This window comes from Carcharhinus amblyrhynchos, chromosome 20, assembly GCF_965287045.1.
Source record: "Carcharhinus amblyrhynchos chromosome 20, sCarAmb.v2.hapA, whole genome shotgun sequence".
Taxonomy (NCBI): Eukaryota; Metazoa; Chordata; class Chondrichthyes; order Carcharhiniformes; family Carcharhinidae; genus Carcharhinus; species Carcharhinus amblyrhynchos.
Window position 1 is genome coordinate 24,862,215 of NC_137343.1, and position 17,746 is coordinate 24,879,960.

At 42.0% G+C, this 17,746-nt stretch overlaps 1 protein-coding gene across 1 annotated transcript in view; it reads right to left on the reverse strand.

The window, feature by feature from the left end:
- Nucleotides 1-16,396, reverse strand: part of LOC145355833 (SEC14-like protein 2) — a 67,170-nt gene extending 50,774 nt beyond the window's left edge. The window contains exons 1-2 of the mRNA XM_080208245.1: nucleotides 16,311-16,396; nucleotides 6,305-6,380 (exon numbers count right to left, since the gene is read on the reverse strand). Of these exons, the coding sequence (XP_080064371.1) occupies nucleotides 6,305-6,380; nucleotides 16,311-16,364 (130 nt within the window). The 5' untranslated portion in view covers nucleotides 16,365-16,396. The remainder of the gene's footprint in view (nucleotides 1-6,304; nucleotides 6,381-16,310) is intronic.
- Between the last annotated feature and the right edge of the window lie 1,350 nt (nucleotides 16,397-17,746).

A 17,746-nucleotide genomic window follows, 5' to 3' on the forward strand; every position in this document is an offset into this window, starting at 1 on the left:
CTGCACATTCTCTCCATGTCTGCGTGGGTTTCCTCTGGGTGCTCTGGTTTCCTCCCACAGTCCAAAAGACATGCTGGTTAGATGGATTGGCTAAATTCTCCCTCAGTGTACCTGCACAGGCTGTGGAGTGTGGCAACTAGGGGATTTTCATAGTAATTTCATTGCAGTGTCAATGTAAGCCTACTTGTGACACTAATAAATAAACCTTTAAAAGATTGTCATAAAAATCCATCTGGTTCACTAATGTCCATTAGGGAAGGAAATCTGTTGCCTTTACCTGGTCTAGCCTACATGGAACTCCAGACCCACAGTGTTGGTTGACTCTTAAATGCCCTCTGAAATGGTCAAGTAAGCCACCCAGTTTAAGGACAATAAATGCTGTCCACATTCCATCAATAAATTTTGAAAATACATTCTTGGAGCAAGGATAAATTTATTCTTCTTCAGGTGACATGTTTTAAAATATCAGTAATCAGGCGTTTGATAACAGCCAACACCTTTGTGCTGTTCTCAAATCTTGTATCTATTCTGTTTCTTAAGCTATTGAGGTATTTCGTCCTTTGCTCCCTCCTGCTCTGCAACCCTCAGTTTTACCACTCACCACCAGATCCACTTGTTTCTCTCTCCTAAGATGCTTTGTCAAAATTTGACAAAGAAATATAGGGGCAGGGGTGGTTACTTCATCTGGCACCTAGCAATGGTTACATGCTCCAAACCTGCCCAAGAAATAGCTATGGAATATGTCAGGTTACCTTATATTTAGTGAGTTACCTTTGAGTTTTTATAAATTTACAGTTATCTTGTTTGTATTACTTTTATTTTTTGATATTTCTTGATTTCCATTGTTGTTATTTTTATGGTTAAAATCTTCTGAATCATCAAAACTGGGCCTTCCATCTGGTTCCAGCAGGCTAAGAGAATCCTCTTCTGAGCTTCTTAGCAAGAGTAATCTTAATTCCCAGTAATGGAAGACTGTTCGTTTAGCCAGCTATGCTAGCAAGCTCCAGCTCTCCAATGAATCCTAGTTAAGTTGGCACTCCAATTGAGTAATTTTAGGACACACTTTAGTTTCTTGCCAAAAATAATTTTCCCATTATGATTTAACCCCAGAGATTCTAATTCCTTCATTCTGCCAAACCCCTCACAAATAAGATAGAACGCCACATTTGCCGTGGATGGCTGTACAGCTAAAGGTCCTGAACTTGCGCGTGGTCACCTTTTGATCAGGATAATAGCAGGATTTCTGAAGAAATGACAAACTACAATTTACATTGTTCTTCCAGGGGTTCCTCCTCTCACCTGTCAAAGGTGGGAAATCAGAGCAATTCCCACAGGAATTTACAGCAAAAATGTTTTATACCAAATCACTTGGCCAGACACTATTTGCCATCTAAGATCCTAGCACTTTGGTTTCTAAAAGGAATGGGTAGTGGATTGTTCCTTCCATCAATACCAGCTCGCTGGTGGGAATTTCCATAGTCCAGTATAAAGTAACCTAACATATTCCATAGCTATTTCTTGGACACGTTTGGAGCATGTAACCATTGCTAGGTGCCAGATGGAGTAACTACCCCCCACCCTATATTTCTTTGTCAAATTTGGACTGTATCTCTCTATTCCCATCCTATTCATGTACTTGTCAAGACGCCCCTTAAAAGTCACTACTGTATCCGCTTCCACTATCTCCCCCAGCAATGAGTTCCAGGCACCCACTACTCTGTAAAAAATCTGCTTCGTACATCTCCTTTAAACCTTGCCCCTCCCACCTTAAACCAATGCCCCCTAGTAATTGATTCTTCCACCCTGGGAAAAAATTTTTGACTATCCACTCTGTCCATGCCTCTCATAATCTTGTAGACTTCTATCAGGTATCCCCTCAACCTCCGTCGCTCCAGTGAAAACAAACCAAGTTCCTCCAACCTCTCCTCATAGATAATGCCCTCCATACCAGGCATCATCCTGGTAAATATTTTCTATACCCTCTCCAAAACCTCCACATCCTTCTGGTAGTGTGGCAACCAGAATTGAACACTATATTCCAAGTGTGGCCTAACTAAGGTTCTATAAACCTGCAACATGACTTGCTAATTTTTAAACTTAATACCCCGGTTGATGAAGGCAAGCTTGCCATATGCCTTCCCGACTACCTTCTCCAGCTGCATTGCCACTTTCAGTGACCTGTGTACCTGTACACCCAGATCCCTTTGCCTATCAATACTCTTAAGGGTTCTGCCATTTACTGTATATTTCCTATCTGCAATAGACCTTCCAAAATGCATTACTTCACATTTGTCCGGATTAAACTCCACCTGCCATCTCTCTGCCCAAGTCTCCAGCTAATCTATATCCTGCTGTCTCCTCTAATGGTCCTCATTGCTACTTGCAAATCCACCAACCTTTGTGTCATCTGCAAACTTATTAATCAATCCAGTTACATTTTCCTCCAAATCATTTTATATATATTACAAACAGCAAAAGGTCCCAGCACTGACCCCTGAGGAACACCACTTGTCACAGCCCTCCAAGGGTAACTTACCCAGGCTGCTCTACTAGCCACAATCCTAGATCTGGCCTTCCTGCTATATCTTATTAGCAACTCAGTAGTTAAAATCACATTGAGATCGGAGTGGCACCAATGGATTCCGACTGTTAACTATTTATGAGGCTGCTGCCTGTTTGTGAGTGAGAGGAACACAGTAAAAAGCACCAGCTCTCACTTTAACCACCCATCAGCCCCATTCCTGCTGGGCGGGCTGAATTAAAATTGCATTATACACTTTAGTTTATATTTAGAAATGAAATCACATAATGTTGATTTATTTATTTATATTTTGGCAAGCCAAACTTCCAACTTTTACAGGGAGCCTTCAAATAATCGGTAAAAACGTTCCTTAGTTCATGTTTTTCTTGCCTTTGTCCTCTGTTACTTCACAGATGCTTTGACATTGGAACTTTACAATGATTGCATGTTGTGTTTCAGCTGGCTTTGCTCTTTGTCTGTCTTACATTTTCCTCTTTCAAGTAATGTTTCTGTTCTTTTCCTCGATTGAAATAAAACAGTGATAGCAAGCATCAGTCAGGTCTCCGTCTGCTGTTATTAGTCTGAAGCCTAACCGTGGCTTCGGCAAGAAGTACTCAAGTCATGTACTCAAAACTTTATCGAGTATCCTGAGACAAGCCAGTGAAATAAAAGCCAGGTTCACACGTTCGCCACTTTGCTCCTTTCCTCTGGAATTCTCTGCCATCATCTCAGGCAGATGACTCATGCAAAGCAAGCCCGCATAATCATTAAATAATGAAGCAGGGAAACTTGTCTGCTTTTTTTCAAATTCTGTAAGATTTTCTGTATGAGAAAATATGGTGGAATGCCTCATCCAAGAGATGACTTCTCCTACACTGCAACGCACCTTTCAGCGCCCTCTCTGCAGCGAGGCTTGAACCCACAATCTTCTAACTCAGCAGTAAGAGTGCGACCACTGGGCCAATACTGCTCAAGGTCATTCTAAGCTTGACAAGTTGTACATGATCATTCCAGACCACATTTACATCTATGAAGGAGTGAAAATCCAATCAGACTGAATGTAATAGTCTACGGCCTGAATTTTCAGGATGGCAGGGGAACACATTGCTGCTGACTCCAGCAGTCCCAATGTCATATTATGTTCTAGCGCGCGTTGGTTGACATAAGGTGGGACTTCTGCTCCCTCACCTGAGAGGAAGCCTCCGCCTTGGAGAACAAGGTGTTTGTGGCACCTTGCTGAAAGTATTTCCTATCTTACAATAGCGACAACCTTTAAGAAATACATCTCCAGGTATGAAACAGGTGGCGGTGTCCTATGAATATTAAAGGAACTTTATGAATGGAAATTATTTTGAACAATTTGCAATAAAAATCCAACAAGCCAGCGAGGAAGCCTTAACTGTCGTGCTTTTTTAATGGAATTGTGCATCACTTGGAACTACTGCAATGTTAAGCAATATTTCAACAGATTGACCATTTTAATATAATTGTATCAAAACTAATAACAACAGCAATATGTGACTGCTTAAAACGAAGAAAGACTTGCCTTACCATTTCACAACCTCAGGAAGACACAACATGTATTAAAGCTTTTGCATTTTCCAGAAAAGACAAGATGATATATAGCATGATCAATGCACCTGTAATAGTTCCTATTCTAGTCTGAGCAAGTCTGTCCAGAATTAACCAGGGACTGCTATATGGGGTAAGTTGAAAATCCACCTAAATTTATGCCACCTAACTGCACTCAAGGGGCTCATATTGAAATTTCAAACCACTGTTTGTCATTTTGATGAAAATGTAATGACTTTCATCAAAAGGTTCACAAGGTGAACCTGTTAGAATATGAGCTCCCTGACTGAGGCAGTGAATGCTGTCCCATCCGGGAGCCCTGCAGAGAAATGTAATGTGGAGTGTCTGTGTTACCAGCACTCAGGGTGTATACTCTGTACGGAGAACTACCTGTCTGAGTATTAAGTTTTAAGTTTATGTTTATTTGTTAGTGTCACAGGAAGGCTTATCTCAAAACAGCAATGAAATTACTGTGAAAATCCCTTAGTCACCACACTTTGACACCTGTTCAAGTACACTGAGGGAGAATTTAGCATGGCCAATGCACCTAACGGTGGTTAGCACTGCTGCCTCACAGCGCCCAGGACCCGGGTTCAATTCCCAGCTTGTCTGAATGGAGTTTGCGTGTTCTCCCCATGTCTGCTTGGGTTTCCTCTTAGTGCTCTGGTTTCCTTCCACAATTCAAAGATGCGTGGGTTAGGTGGATTGGCCATTCTAAATTGCCCATTAGTGCCTAAAGATGAGTAGCTTAACAGGATTAGCAGGGTAAATGAATGGGGTTACGGGGATAAGTTCTGGATAAGATGCTGTATTGGAAAGTTGGTGCAGACTCGACGGGCCAAAAGGCCTGCTTCTGCACTGTAGGGGTTCTATGACATGTGGCAGTAAACCGGAGCACCCAGAGGAAACCCAGACAGATACGGGGAGAACATGCAGACTCCACACAGAAGTGGCCCAAACCAAGAATCAAACCCGGGTGCTAACCACTGTGCTGCTTCTTACTACCTACTGCAAATAAATCTAAGTTTGGTGAAGGGGCACCAGCCTTGGTGGAATTATTTCAGAAAGTACTGTTGCACTTTGACTATTCTTCAAAATACAGGCTTATGTTCTAGAAACATACTTTGGACCCCCATGTCCACACTCAGCTTTTGTGATGCTCAATAACTGGCAGAACGATGACCTTTATTTAATTCCTAAAACCACAATAGTTGAGGAAAAATCTACATGTTGATCTGCAAAATCATTACATAGTTACAGAAATGTAGAATAAGCAGATTTGTTACCATTGCATTGTAAGCAAGCTAAATAAACCCACACAAACAACCCAATGGCCTCCAACTAACAAGGATTTAAACAATGCCAAAAGAATTTTCTATACTCTCCACAACGCTAACGAAAGCCCGCACAGTAAAATGGACTAATTGTCAAAGAAATACAGTTCATGAAGTTTAAGGTCAAACCACTAAAGTCACTAAAATGTTAGTGATGAACAAACATGAGTATGTTTGCTTAAAGTAAGATAATATGATGGACTAGCAATAGGATGATTTGTTTAGATTTCTTTGTGTCAACATAATGCAGTGTTTTAGCGATCCCAGAACTTGGGAGTGCAAATTAAGCACTTCTATACCTTTAGCAGCAAATACCCTTCCCATGTCTTTTATTTATTAGTGTCACAAGTAGGTTTATATTAACACTGCAATGAAATTACTGTGAAAATGCCCTAGTCACCACACTCCGGAGCCTGTTCGGGCACACAGAGAATTTAGCATGGCCAATTCACCTAATCCAGACTGTGGAAGGAAACCAGAGTACCTGGAGAAAACCCACGGAGACACAGGGAGAATGTACAGACTCCGCACAGACAGCGACCCAAGCTGGGAATCAAACCCAGATCCCTGGTGCTGTGAGGTAGTAGTGTTAACCACCATGTCACCCTTTTAGTCTATTCCTTCAAACTGTATGGATACAGGTCAACGTTAATGCTGAGTGTTACTCCGTTCTGTTTGTTTGGCCATGCGCCAACATGGAAGAGAAGAACAGCCTCATGGTTGAGCTTAGTTCTTTTCTCACATGGTCTTGTGGAACCCCTGCTTGACAATTAAACATCCTGCTGAAAGTTAACTTTATGAGTAAGGTGTAGGAAAACAGAAATTTGGAAGAAATAAACACAACTGGAGATTTCCATGTAACTGTATATAAAAGTACCTCTGAGCCATCGCAGGAGGAAGTGGTCATCTTGAGCAGGGAGGTTAGGCAGGATATCTTGGATATTCTCTCTGAACTGCGGGGCAGACAAAAAAAAACGGTAACTACTCTGATTTCATGTACACAGTTGAAAGTCCATCAGCATCTGCGTGGCACACTGCTAAGCAGTACGTAGTCTGGTACACCCGGAACGGAATGCAGAACAAACATTTATACTGCTTCGCCAGCACTTGGCCCTTATTTTAAACTATTCGGCTATAAATCACAGAAGCTATCATCAAATGCTTGATATCATGGATCATAAAGTGCTCTATGTCATAAACACACCCACACGTTTGGTGAGCACTTCAAGTATTTGCTGCAAGTCAATGCCCTATTGTGTGAACTGCATCTGAACTTGTGAAAAATACCACATTTCCCAAATAGAAGACATCCAAATATATTTCTTAGAATCTGAAAATTACTTTAATCAATAATAAATGTTTCTGACCATTTAAAATAATGTTTGGATTAAAACAGTCTTAAACTAATTAGACTAAACATACATCAATTTAAAAAGTTTATTTGTTAGTCACAATTAGGTTTACATTAACACTGCAATGATATTACTGTGAAAATCCCTTGTCACCACACTCCGGTGCCTGTTCAGATACACTGAGGGAGAATTTAGCACGGCCAATGCACCTAACCAGCACATCTTTCACACTGTGGGAGGAAACCGGAGAACCTAGAGGGAGCCCACGCAGACACAGGGAGCACACCACACATTCACTCAAGCTGGGAATTGAACCTGGGTCCCTGGCACTGTGAGGCAGCAGTACTAACCACCGTGCCACCGTAGGTTAACGCAGGGAAAGATCACTGAAGATGAAAGCAAATTAATTTTCTCTAGGAACAAATCTGTTACTCTGAATGCAAACTTAATCACAAGTCAGACAAACTCTCTTTAACAAGCAACCATTTTGGGGCATTCATTATGTCTGCTGGATGTGTTCTCAGTGTTCAAGTTTACCTTTGAAGTCAGTTCCAGTGCATAAATCTCATGCAACATCTCCTCATAGGTCATCGGGTAAGTGTGCTGAAATTTTGGATGCCAATTAAATAATTAAGTTTTAATAGTTACTAATCACAATACAAAAATTCAGTGAGTAACATACAGATCATTTTCAACTCTGTATTTTAACCAGCCCAAACACTTCTGAGGTGATCAGAATTTGTTCTGTCTGATAGTTATTAATAATTTTAACTGAAATTAATTTTGCCTATCTTAGTCCCAGTTTCTTAAACAGGTTTGCAAAACCATGACACTGGAATACATAATGTCACGCATCACCCTGAGAATCTAAAAGGATTGACGGTGTTTACAAAGGTGAAAGGTACAGTGAGTGTGCTCTGATGAGGTGTGTGCTAACTGATGGGGTAGTGCAGGGTGAACTCCATACAAAATCTAACGCATGCAATACTTGTTCTGGGAGACCTGATCAATGCTGCGTTAAAGAGCAAAAAAAAGTTCCAATCCCAACACTGCCATCTCTCACCTTGGTCTGCATTAATATCACTAAACAAATAACACAAAATAGAGAGTAAACAGAATGCTTCTTCATAAAGCCAAACAAATGTTTGGCCAAACAAAAGATTTATTAGGATGCTACTGGAACTGGAGTTATAAGGAGAAGCTGGATAGACTGGGACTTTTTTCTTTGGAGCATGGGAGGCTGAGGGGTGATCTTATAGAGGTCTATAAAATAATGAGGGGCATAGATCAACTAGATAGTCAATATCTTTTCCCAAAGGTAGGGGAGTTTAAAACTAGAGGGCATAGGTTTAAGGTGAGAGGGGAGACATATAAAAGGGTCCAGAGGGGCAATTATTTCACACAGAGGGTGGTCAGTGTCTGGAATGAGCTGCCTGAGGTAGTAGTAGAGGTGGGCACAATTTTGTCTTTTAAAAAATGTTTAGACAGTTACATGGCTAAGATGGGTATAGAAGGATATGGGCCAAATGCAGGCAATTAGGATCAGCTTAGGGGTTTAAAAAAAGGCAGTATGGACAAGTTGGGCCAAAGGGCCAGTTTCCATGCTGTAAACCTCTATGACTCTATGAAATGTTTTTACCAGAACAGCAAGATAGTCAAGAGCGTGGGAGCTAGCAACATGAAAAGTTCACATTTTTATTCTTCGTGGACTAGTAATTTTTTTTTGAGTTAACCCTTCTTCCTTGGGTAGCCAGTTGCAGCAAATTGGGATTTATTATGGTGGTAATATTAGTTATGTTTATCAATCCTCCAGTGGCAAACTCACTACAATTTGCTGGAAAAATAATTATTCACAAAGTGGTTCAGGAGTAATGACCAATTTTAATAGAATATAGAGTCACATTTTTTAAAAAAAAGTTCAGTTTTAAGCACACTTCTGTTTTTCTCTCTGGGGGACAGCGAAGAGGTGATGGAAGGATTTCCAGACCGATCACCAGCCCACTGAACAACATCACGAACACAAGGACATAAGAGATAGAAGCAGGAATAGCCACCAGCCCTTCAAGCCTGCCTCTCCATTTTGTATGATCATGGTTGAGCTATCCTGGCCTCAGCTCCTTTACTGCAACATTTCCCTAAAGCCCTCTATTCCTCGATCTATCAAATATTTATCCATGTCCACTTTAAATGCTTATTATGATCCAGCCTTCACTTCCCTTTGGAGCAAAGAATTCCAGAGATTCATCAACCTCTGGGAGAAGAAATTTCTATGCACCTCAATTTTAAATGACCAGACCTTTATCTTGTAGCTACGTCTCCTTGTTTGAGACTTTCCCACTATTGAAAACATCTCACCACCTACTCTGCCAAACCCCTTCAGGGTCTTGTTTGAATAAGGTCACCCCTTACCCTCAGCATCATCAACACCTATTCTGTGGCCAATAGTCCTGGCATAGGACTTTAACCCAGAGCTTCTGGTCCAGAGGTAGGGACATGACCAAAACCTCCCTAAGACAATCTCTGAATGGAACTCAATGAAATTCAGAGTCTTCTGGATTTATTAGGAATCAAAATATTATTCTGTCAGCTGTAAACAAACTTTGTTGCTGAGCCTGAAATGTTGGGCTGCAAAACTGTCCACAGCCCTGCTCAACTGTAGAAAGCAGGCGGAGTAAGAAACGGCTACAGCTTAATGGTTCAGCTTTTATATATTCCAGTGTAGGAAAATATATCAGGTTACAGTTTGACAAACAGGTTAACTCAAAGAATTGTGATTAATGTATTAAATCTTTTACAGAATGGACATGTGCTTTAAATAAAGAGCACTGTCCTGACCCAATTCTCATTAAGTAATTGTTTAAATATAAATCCCACATTTGTACTTATTTCTCTCGCTATAATAAGTTGAGTATTTGTACACAGTTGGTCTGTCCTGACCCAAGCCCAATGCATCAAGTGCTTAATTTACTGGGTGTCCCTGCATACCTCTGGTAAAACTGCCGGAGTACACTGGACAATGCAATACTTGTGGTGAAGAATTGGCTAATTGAGGAAGTTACACACACAGTTGTCTTTATAACACTCAAAGTTTGACTGATGGTGCCACAGCGATACAAACTCATGTATAGGCTCATTTCTCCCTTACACTGTAGACCTTTGTTCTTATGATTCCCAGGTAATAAAGATCTCAACAGTGATCCTGTTCAGATATGCAGTTTACTTGCAGGACCGGGTTTTAGAGATGGGATAAAATTAGTATTTTAGTCCGTCAATTAGCCAAAGAAGCAATCAAGTCAGTGGCATTTCTACTCACCCTGACCCGACTAAGAAACAAATTGCTTCCATTGTTATCCCCTAATGGAAATAAATCACTTTTCAATTTTTTAAATTGATTTAATTTGATTTATTATTGTCACATCTATCAGTATACAGTGAAAAGTATTGCCCCTGCGTGCTCTACAGACAAAACATACCATTCATAGAGTGCATAGGGGAGAAGGAAAGGAGAGGGTGCAGAATATAGTGTTACAGTCATAGCTAGGATGTAGAGAAGGATCAGATTAATATAAGATGCGTCAATTCAAAGTCCAATCAAAATTGTTTTGGAAAGCATTCACTTTGTACCCGTACAAAGTTTCTTTGCATTTCAGCAGGTTAATTACACTTTAAGAATTCAAAGATGTGTGTGCCTGCAATCAATTTTAACTCAAAATTGCAATTGAAAAGCTGATGAATCTTTCAGCTTGCTGGCAGGTTACTTGTGGCATTCTGGCTCTAAGTGACAGCGACAATTGAAGTGGTGTATCCAGCAAATTAGAAATTGACACAAAAGCAAAATACTGCTGGAAATCCAGAATAAGAGCTGAAAAATACTGGAAAAATTCAGCAGGTTTGATAGTCTATTTTTCTCTGTGTTGAAGCTATCTCAGGTCAACGATCTTTCATAAGATCCAGAAAAACTTAGAGACACAGCAAGTTCTCAGCACTATATAGAGGTAAGGAAAGAAAGGAGAGAAAAGAACAAAAAGAAAAGTCTTGTGATAGTATGGAAAACAGGAGAGAATAAATGACAAAAGGGATGATGGTGCGAGGCAATGGGGACAGTAATGGGCCAAGGAAAGTAAAGTGGGAATATTGGAATCATCTGCAATAGCTGACATCCTAAAAATAAAATAAGATGAGGGGGTGTGGGGGCAGTGGATAAGATCTGAAATTGTTGAACAGAATGAGTTTGGAATGCTGTAAAGTGCTTAATCTCCTGAGCAGAGGTGTTCTACAAAACAGTCATCCAACCTGAGATTGGTCTCCCCGGTGTAGAAATGACCATGTGGCACAGCCAGCAAGACATAAATTGAAATAAATAAGTATATGTCACTTACACCTGGAAGGAATCTTTGGGGCCTCGAACAGTGAATAAGGAGGGAGGGGTTTAAAAGGCAAGTATTGCATCACCTGTAGAGGAATCTTTTCCCTAGCATAAGGTACATGCACAATAAGCCACACTGACTCCCATTTCTACCTTTCACCCTTCATCCTGTAGGGATTCTATTCCATTTTCCCAATTTATGAATATCTGAATTAGGAACAGGGATTTGCCATTCAGCCCCTTGAATCTACTCCATCATTCAGTAAGATCATGACTGATCTGATTATGGCCCCAACTCTACTTTCTACCGGTGATTTCCTTGTACAAGAACATAAAACGCAAGAAACAGGAGTAGACCATATGGCTATCAAACCCACCCCTCCATTCAATAAGATCATGGCTAATCTTGGGCTTCGATTCCATTTTCCTTGATCCTGAGTACACTGCTCTTTGAGGAAGAGTGTTCCAAAAATTCGTGACCCTTCAAGAGAAAAAATTCTTCTCACCACTGTCTTAAATGGGAGACCCCTTATTTTTAAATCTAGTTCTACTCTCACAAAACAAAACATCCTTTCAGCCACCTTGTCAAGCCTGCTCTGGATCGTAAATGTTTCAAGAAGATCGAGTCTCAACCTTCTAAATTCTAATGGGTACAGGTCAAACCTGTGCAACCTTATCTCCTGAGATAACCCTCACATTCAGAACCATTATAACTCTCACCAATTTTACAGGTGCATCATAGAAAGCATCTGTTCCAGACGTATTACAGCTTGGTATGGCACCTACTCTGACCAAGACTGCAAGAAACTACAAAGTCCATCATGGAAACCAGCCTCCCAACCACTGATTCTATTTACCCTACAATATCCACCATCTACAATATTTTTCACTTCCTGCTGCTTTGGAGAAGCAGCCAGCATTTTCACCTCTGACATACTCACTTCCATTGGGAAAAAGATACAAAAATCTGAAAACATGTACCAATCGACTCAAGACCAGTTTCTTTCCTGCTACCATCAGACTCTTGAATGGTCCTAACACACATGAAACTGATTTTTCTACCTACCCTATTGGTACACTATATTCTGCATCCTATCCTCTCCTTCTCTCCTATGTGCTCTATAAATGGTATGTTTTGTTTGTTTGCAAGAAATAATTCTTTTCACTGTATCCCAATAATGTGACAATAATAAATCAATTCAATTTTTAAATATGGAGACCATAACTGGACGCTACCCTAGATGTGATCTCACCAACGCCCTGTCCAACTGTAGCAAACATCCTTACTTTTTTATTTCATTCCCATTGCAATAAATAATAACATTTCATTTACTTTCTTAATCACTTGCTGTACCTGCATCAAACTTTTCCTTGATTCTTGTGTCAGAACACATGAATCCCTCTCTACCTCAGAGTTCTACAATTTCTCTCCATCCAAATGGTTTGCTGCTTTTTATTCTTCCTACCAAAATTGACAAGTTTTCATTTTTCCACATTATACTCCATATGCCAATTTTTTGCCTACATATTTAACCTAACTATGTCCCTTTGCAGACTCTATGCCTTCTTCACAACTTACTTATCTATCTATATTTGTGTCATCAGAAAATGTGGCAACCAAACATTTGGTCCCTTTATCAAGTCATTCATGTAAATTATAAGTATTTGAGGCCCCAGCCCTGATCGTTGTGGTGCTCTACTCATCAAATCTTACCAATCAGAAAAAGACCTATTTATCCCTATTCTTTGTATTCTGTGAGCCAACAAACCACCTATCCAGGCTAATGTTACTCCCTACACCATGGGCTCTTATTTTGCATTGTAACTTTTGATATGGCACATTGTCAAATCTCTTTTGGAAGTACAGCACATCCACAGGTTCCCTGTTATCCAAGCATTTCCTATTTCCCTCAGTTTCTCTGTTTCCAACATATCTATTCTGACATTGCCATCTTCTACATCAGTGCCCATTCTGATGAAGGGTCATCAACTTGAAAATGTTAATTCTGTTTCTCTCTCCACAGATGCTGCCAGACCTGCTGAGCATTTGCAGCAGTTTGTTTTTATTTCAGATTTTCAACATAAGCAGTCTTTTATGTCTTCCTTTTCCAACTACCAATGAGGGCCCTCAAACTATGCTGGGTCCATTTTCCATACATACTTTCACAGCTTCCCCTTTCTCTGAGAATCATCATAGGGTTCCCCTTGTCCTCGCCTTTCATCCACCAGCGTCCACATTCAACAGGGTAATTCGCTGCCATTTCCACATCTCCAGCATGACACCACCAGCAAACATGTCTTACATCACCCTCCCCTCAATCCTTCCAGCATTCCAAAAGAGGCATTCCTTCCAAGACATCCTTAATTATCCCCATCACCTTTCCCACTATCCAAAAAAAACCTTCCCACAGCAACGTACCACACAAGTGCAAAATCTGCCTTTAATCAAGCATAATCCAGGCTCCCACGCACCCTGGACATATTTTCTTCCATCCTTTTCTCCATTGGGAAAAAAATGCAAAAGTGTGAGGTCAAGGACCAACTAACTCAAGAACAGCTTCTTCCCTGCTGCCATCAGACATCTGAATGGGCCTACCTTGCATTAAGTTGATCTTTCTCTACACCCTAGCTATGACTGTAACATGATATTCTACACCCTTTCCTTTTCTTCTCCCCTATGTTCTCTATGAGCAGTCTGTATAGCGTGCAAGAAACAATACCCTTCACTGTATCCCAGTCCACGTGAGAATAATAAATCGATTCAAATCTTATACTTCCTCCCTCCTCACAGTTCAAGCTCCCAATACTCTTTGAAGGTGAAACAGCAATTTATTTGTACTTCTTTCAATTTCAAATACTGTATTTGTTGCTCGCAGTGTGATCACCGAGACCACACTCAGATTGGATGACCATTTTGCACAATATCCCTGTTCAGTCTGCAAGCACACAATGAGGCACTTAACAGCCTTCCAGGCTCAATGTTCAGTTCAACATTTTCAAATCTTAATCTCTATTCCCACTTTCTTTATGTGTTTGGATGTCAGCTATTGCTGAAGATTCTGCAATTTCCATTCACATCGCTTCTGGACCCGCCTTTCTTTTCTTGTCTCATCATCACACCTAGAAAAAACACATAGAATCCCCTATGGTGCAGGGGGAGGCCATTCGGCCCATTGGATTTGCACCAACTGTTCAAAAGAGCATCCCACTCAGGCCCACGCTCCCCCCACCTTATCCCCATTAACTCCACGCACTTAATCTCACATCTTTGCACACTAAGGGGCAATTTAACATGGCCAATCCACCAAACTTGCACATCTTTAGACTGTGGAAGGAAACCAGAGGAAACTCGCACAAACACAGGGAGACCATACAAATTCCACACAGACCGTCACCCGAGGCCGGGACTGAACCCGGGTCCCTGGCGCTATCAGGCAATAGTGCTAACCACTGTACCACCATACCTTGTGCCACTACCCCATTTGTCATTTAATCTCTCCCGTTTTACTCTCTTTTCCCTGCCTCCCTACTTGCATAATACCTAGTACATCTCTAACTTTTGCCAGTTCCGATGAAAAGTCATCAAATGGAAATATGAACTCTGTTTCTCTCGTGTTTTCTATTTTTAATTTAATCAGGCATGGTCATTGTTTTTATAGTTGGGGTGGAGCTTTGAAAGTCGAATACCAATGTTTTACCAGGGTGCACTGGGAGAAGGGCCCCAGGAAATGTTGGCATGGAGTAAAGACCTGGGTGACTTGTGCCATAATTTCCTGGCATGTACCATAGGCATGACACTGCTATGGTGTACATTTCCAGGGAATTCTGCCCAATCCCAGCCCCCCCAGTCATGTGTTTAATTGATAATTTTCTCCCAAGATATTTCATTCCCAATTGCAGCTCTGAAAGCTACCTGGGCTGCCCACGTGCTGAGGGGTGAAATTGTGAATCACAGAATCCTACAGTGCAAAAGGAGGCCATTTGGCCCATCAAGTCTGCACCGATTACAATCCTATGCCCTATCCCCCCAACCCCATGCATTTACCCTAGCTAGTCCCCCCTGACACTAAGGGGCAATTTAGAATGGCCAATCCATCTTTGGAGTGTAGGAGGAAACCACAGCACCCAGAGGAAACCCACGCAGACACAGGGAGAACATGCAAACACCACACAGGCAGTAGCCCAAGCCGGGAATCGAACCAGAGTCCCTGGTGCTGCGAGGCAGCAGTGTTAATCACGGTGCCACCGTGCCACCCCTAAAAGAGGGCCCTTCACCTTCTATTTCGTTTCTCTTTCTCTGAGAAAATGGCTGATTTATCAGCTGATTCCCTCCCACAATGTTGCAGCCAAGACTTGGGTGATTGCTGCAGCACCAAACACAAATATTTATTTGTTTCAAAGCCTGCAGAGCCGCTAATAGTAACTATGACAGCTCTCCTCTATAATCTCTTATCTCCCAGGTATTCTGAAATGGTACCTCCCTATCACAGCACTGACAATGCCACTAATGTTGTATCTGAAAGCTGAAGACTAGCCATACCCCCCCCCTCCCCAGCCCTGTAGCTCCTGGGAGGCTATTTGTCCCTGTCCATTGAGATAGCAAGACCAGCCCAGAGTTTATGGAGGCAGATTGTGTGCAGGGTCTGGGGGTGGGGGGGGGGCGCAGGTGGAAGTCTTCAGATGACCCGTACGTAGTAAGTAACCTTCGGTCCTTGCCCTTTGCACATTTCCAGCATTTGCTTTTCCTTGGATACAAAGGCAATTGTCTCTTTCTGATGGGTGTGCAGGCAAGAAAATCTGTCTTAATCCCGCACCTCAACACTGTGTTACTGACTTCCCTTTATATATAAAAAGGAGGGGCGGGGGGGGGGGGGGGAAGCTTGCAGTGCAAAGCCGAGGATTTTATACTTGCACAGCAAGGACCCCCCCCCCCTCCCTCCCCCAACTTCAAACTCGCCACAGAGGACAGAACCCATTGAATGGGAATCGCTGAAATAGCAGCAAGATCTTGACACTGTGGGAGAGGGTCCGCTGGTTATTAGGATTATCCGGTAGCTGTTATAAGAACCTGCTGGGTAGCAGAGGGGTTCGCTGCTGACCCGCTCTGCCTGCGCTCTCCTGTCTCTCTCTCTCTCTCTCTCCCCCCTCCCCACCTTCTCCCTTACCTTGCTGAGACTCTCAGCCTGTTTGGGGCTCAGGTCGCCGACTCTTCCGCTCATCGCAGCTCCCGCAGCTGATCTGACAGAACGGCGTTCCGCCTCGCCTCGCCTCTGACGCCGAGCAAAAAATCCCTCAGCATCCCTCCCTCTGCTGGGCTGACCTATATACAGGGCAATGTGCCCGTGCATGACCCAGTTACGTGACAGCAGGCTCCCCTTGCGAACCGTGAACAGTGCCCTCCTCCCTGCACTTTGAGCTTATTTACAACGATTGGGAGGACAAAAGCTTGCCATTTAAATCACTAAGCAGTCTCAACACACCAGGTTAAAGTCCAATTGGTTTATTTGGAATTAGGAGCTTTCCAGCGCTGCTCCTTCCTCAGGTGAGTGGTTTCACAAACACGGCTTATATAGGCCAGGACATAATTGCAAGATATTGGTTAAAATGTGAGTCTTTTCTGGTCATCCCACTGAATCAAGACTTGATTGCCTCAAAAGACTCACATTCCAACTATTATCTTGCTATTGAGTCTCTGTCTATATATGCTGTGTTTGTGAAATCTGCCTCTCCATTCAGTGCTCCAAAAGCTCATCATTCCAAATAAGCTGGTTGGACTTTAACCTGGTGTTGTGAGACTTCTTACTGTGTCCATGTCTATTTGCCTTATGTCTAATGTGGAGATGTCGGCGTTGGATTGGGGTAAACACAGTAAGAAGTCTCATGACACTAGGTTGAAGTCCAACAGGTTTATTTAGTAGCAAATAATCGGCCAGCATCTCCACACCATTTAAATCAATCACGTCCATTTCAGAAAGTGACCAAGGGAACTAAATTGTAAATATCACGTTGAACCGCTTGGACTCCAGGGCCAGTTTCCAGATAATATAACACCCAAGTCTACCTTTTTTTCTTTGTTCTTTAGGGGGTTTTAGTTAAGTCGGGCAACATGGTTGGTGCAGGCTTGGAGGGCCAAAGGACCTGTTCCTGCGCTGTAATTTTCTTTGTTCTTTGTACCTCTTCACTATCCTTCTCCACCCTTTCACCTCACTACACCACATTCACTTCGCTTCACAACACTACATTTCCTTCTCTGAGTACAATATGCTCTGTCTGTACAGTACACAGGAAATAATACTTTTCACTGTATACTAATACATGTGGCAATAATAAATCATATCATCTGTGCTGTCAGAATGCTTATCCAGTTTAAAGTTTAATTATTAGCGTCACAAGTAAGCTTACATTAACACTGCAATGAAATTACTGTGAAAATCTCCTCGTCGCTACACTCTGGCACCTGCTTGGGTACACTGAGGGAGAATTTAACATTGGCCACTTCCACCTAACTGTGGGAGGAAATCGGAGCACCTGGAGGAAACCCACACAAACACAGGGAGAAGGTGCAGGCTCCACACAGACAGTGACCCAAGCTGGAATTGAA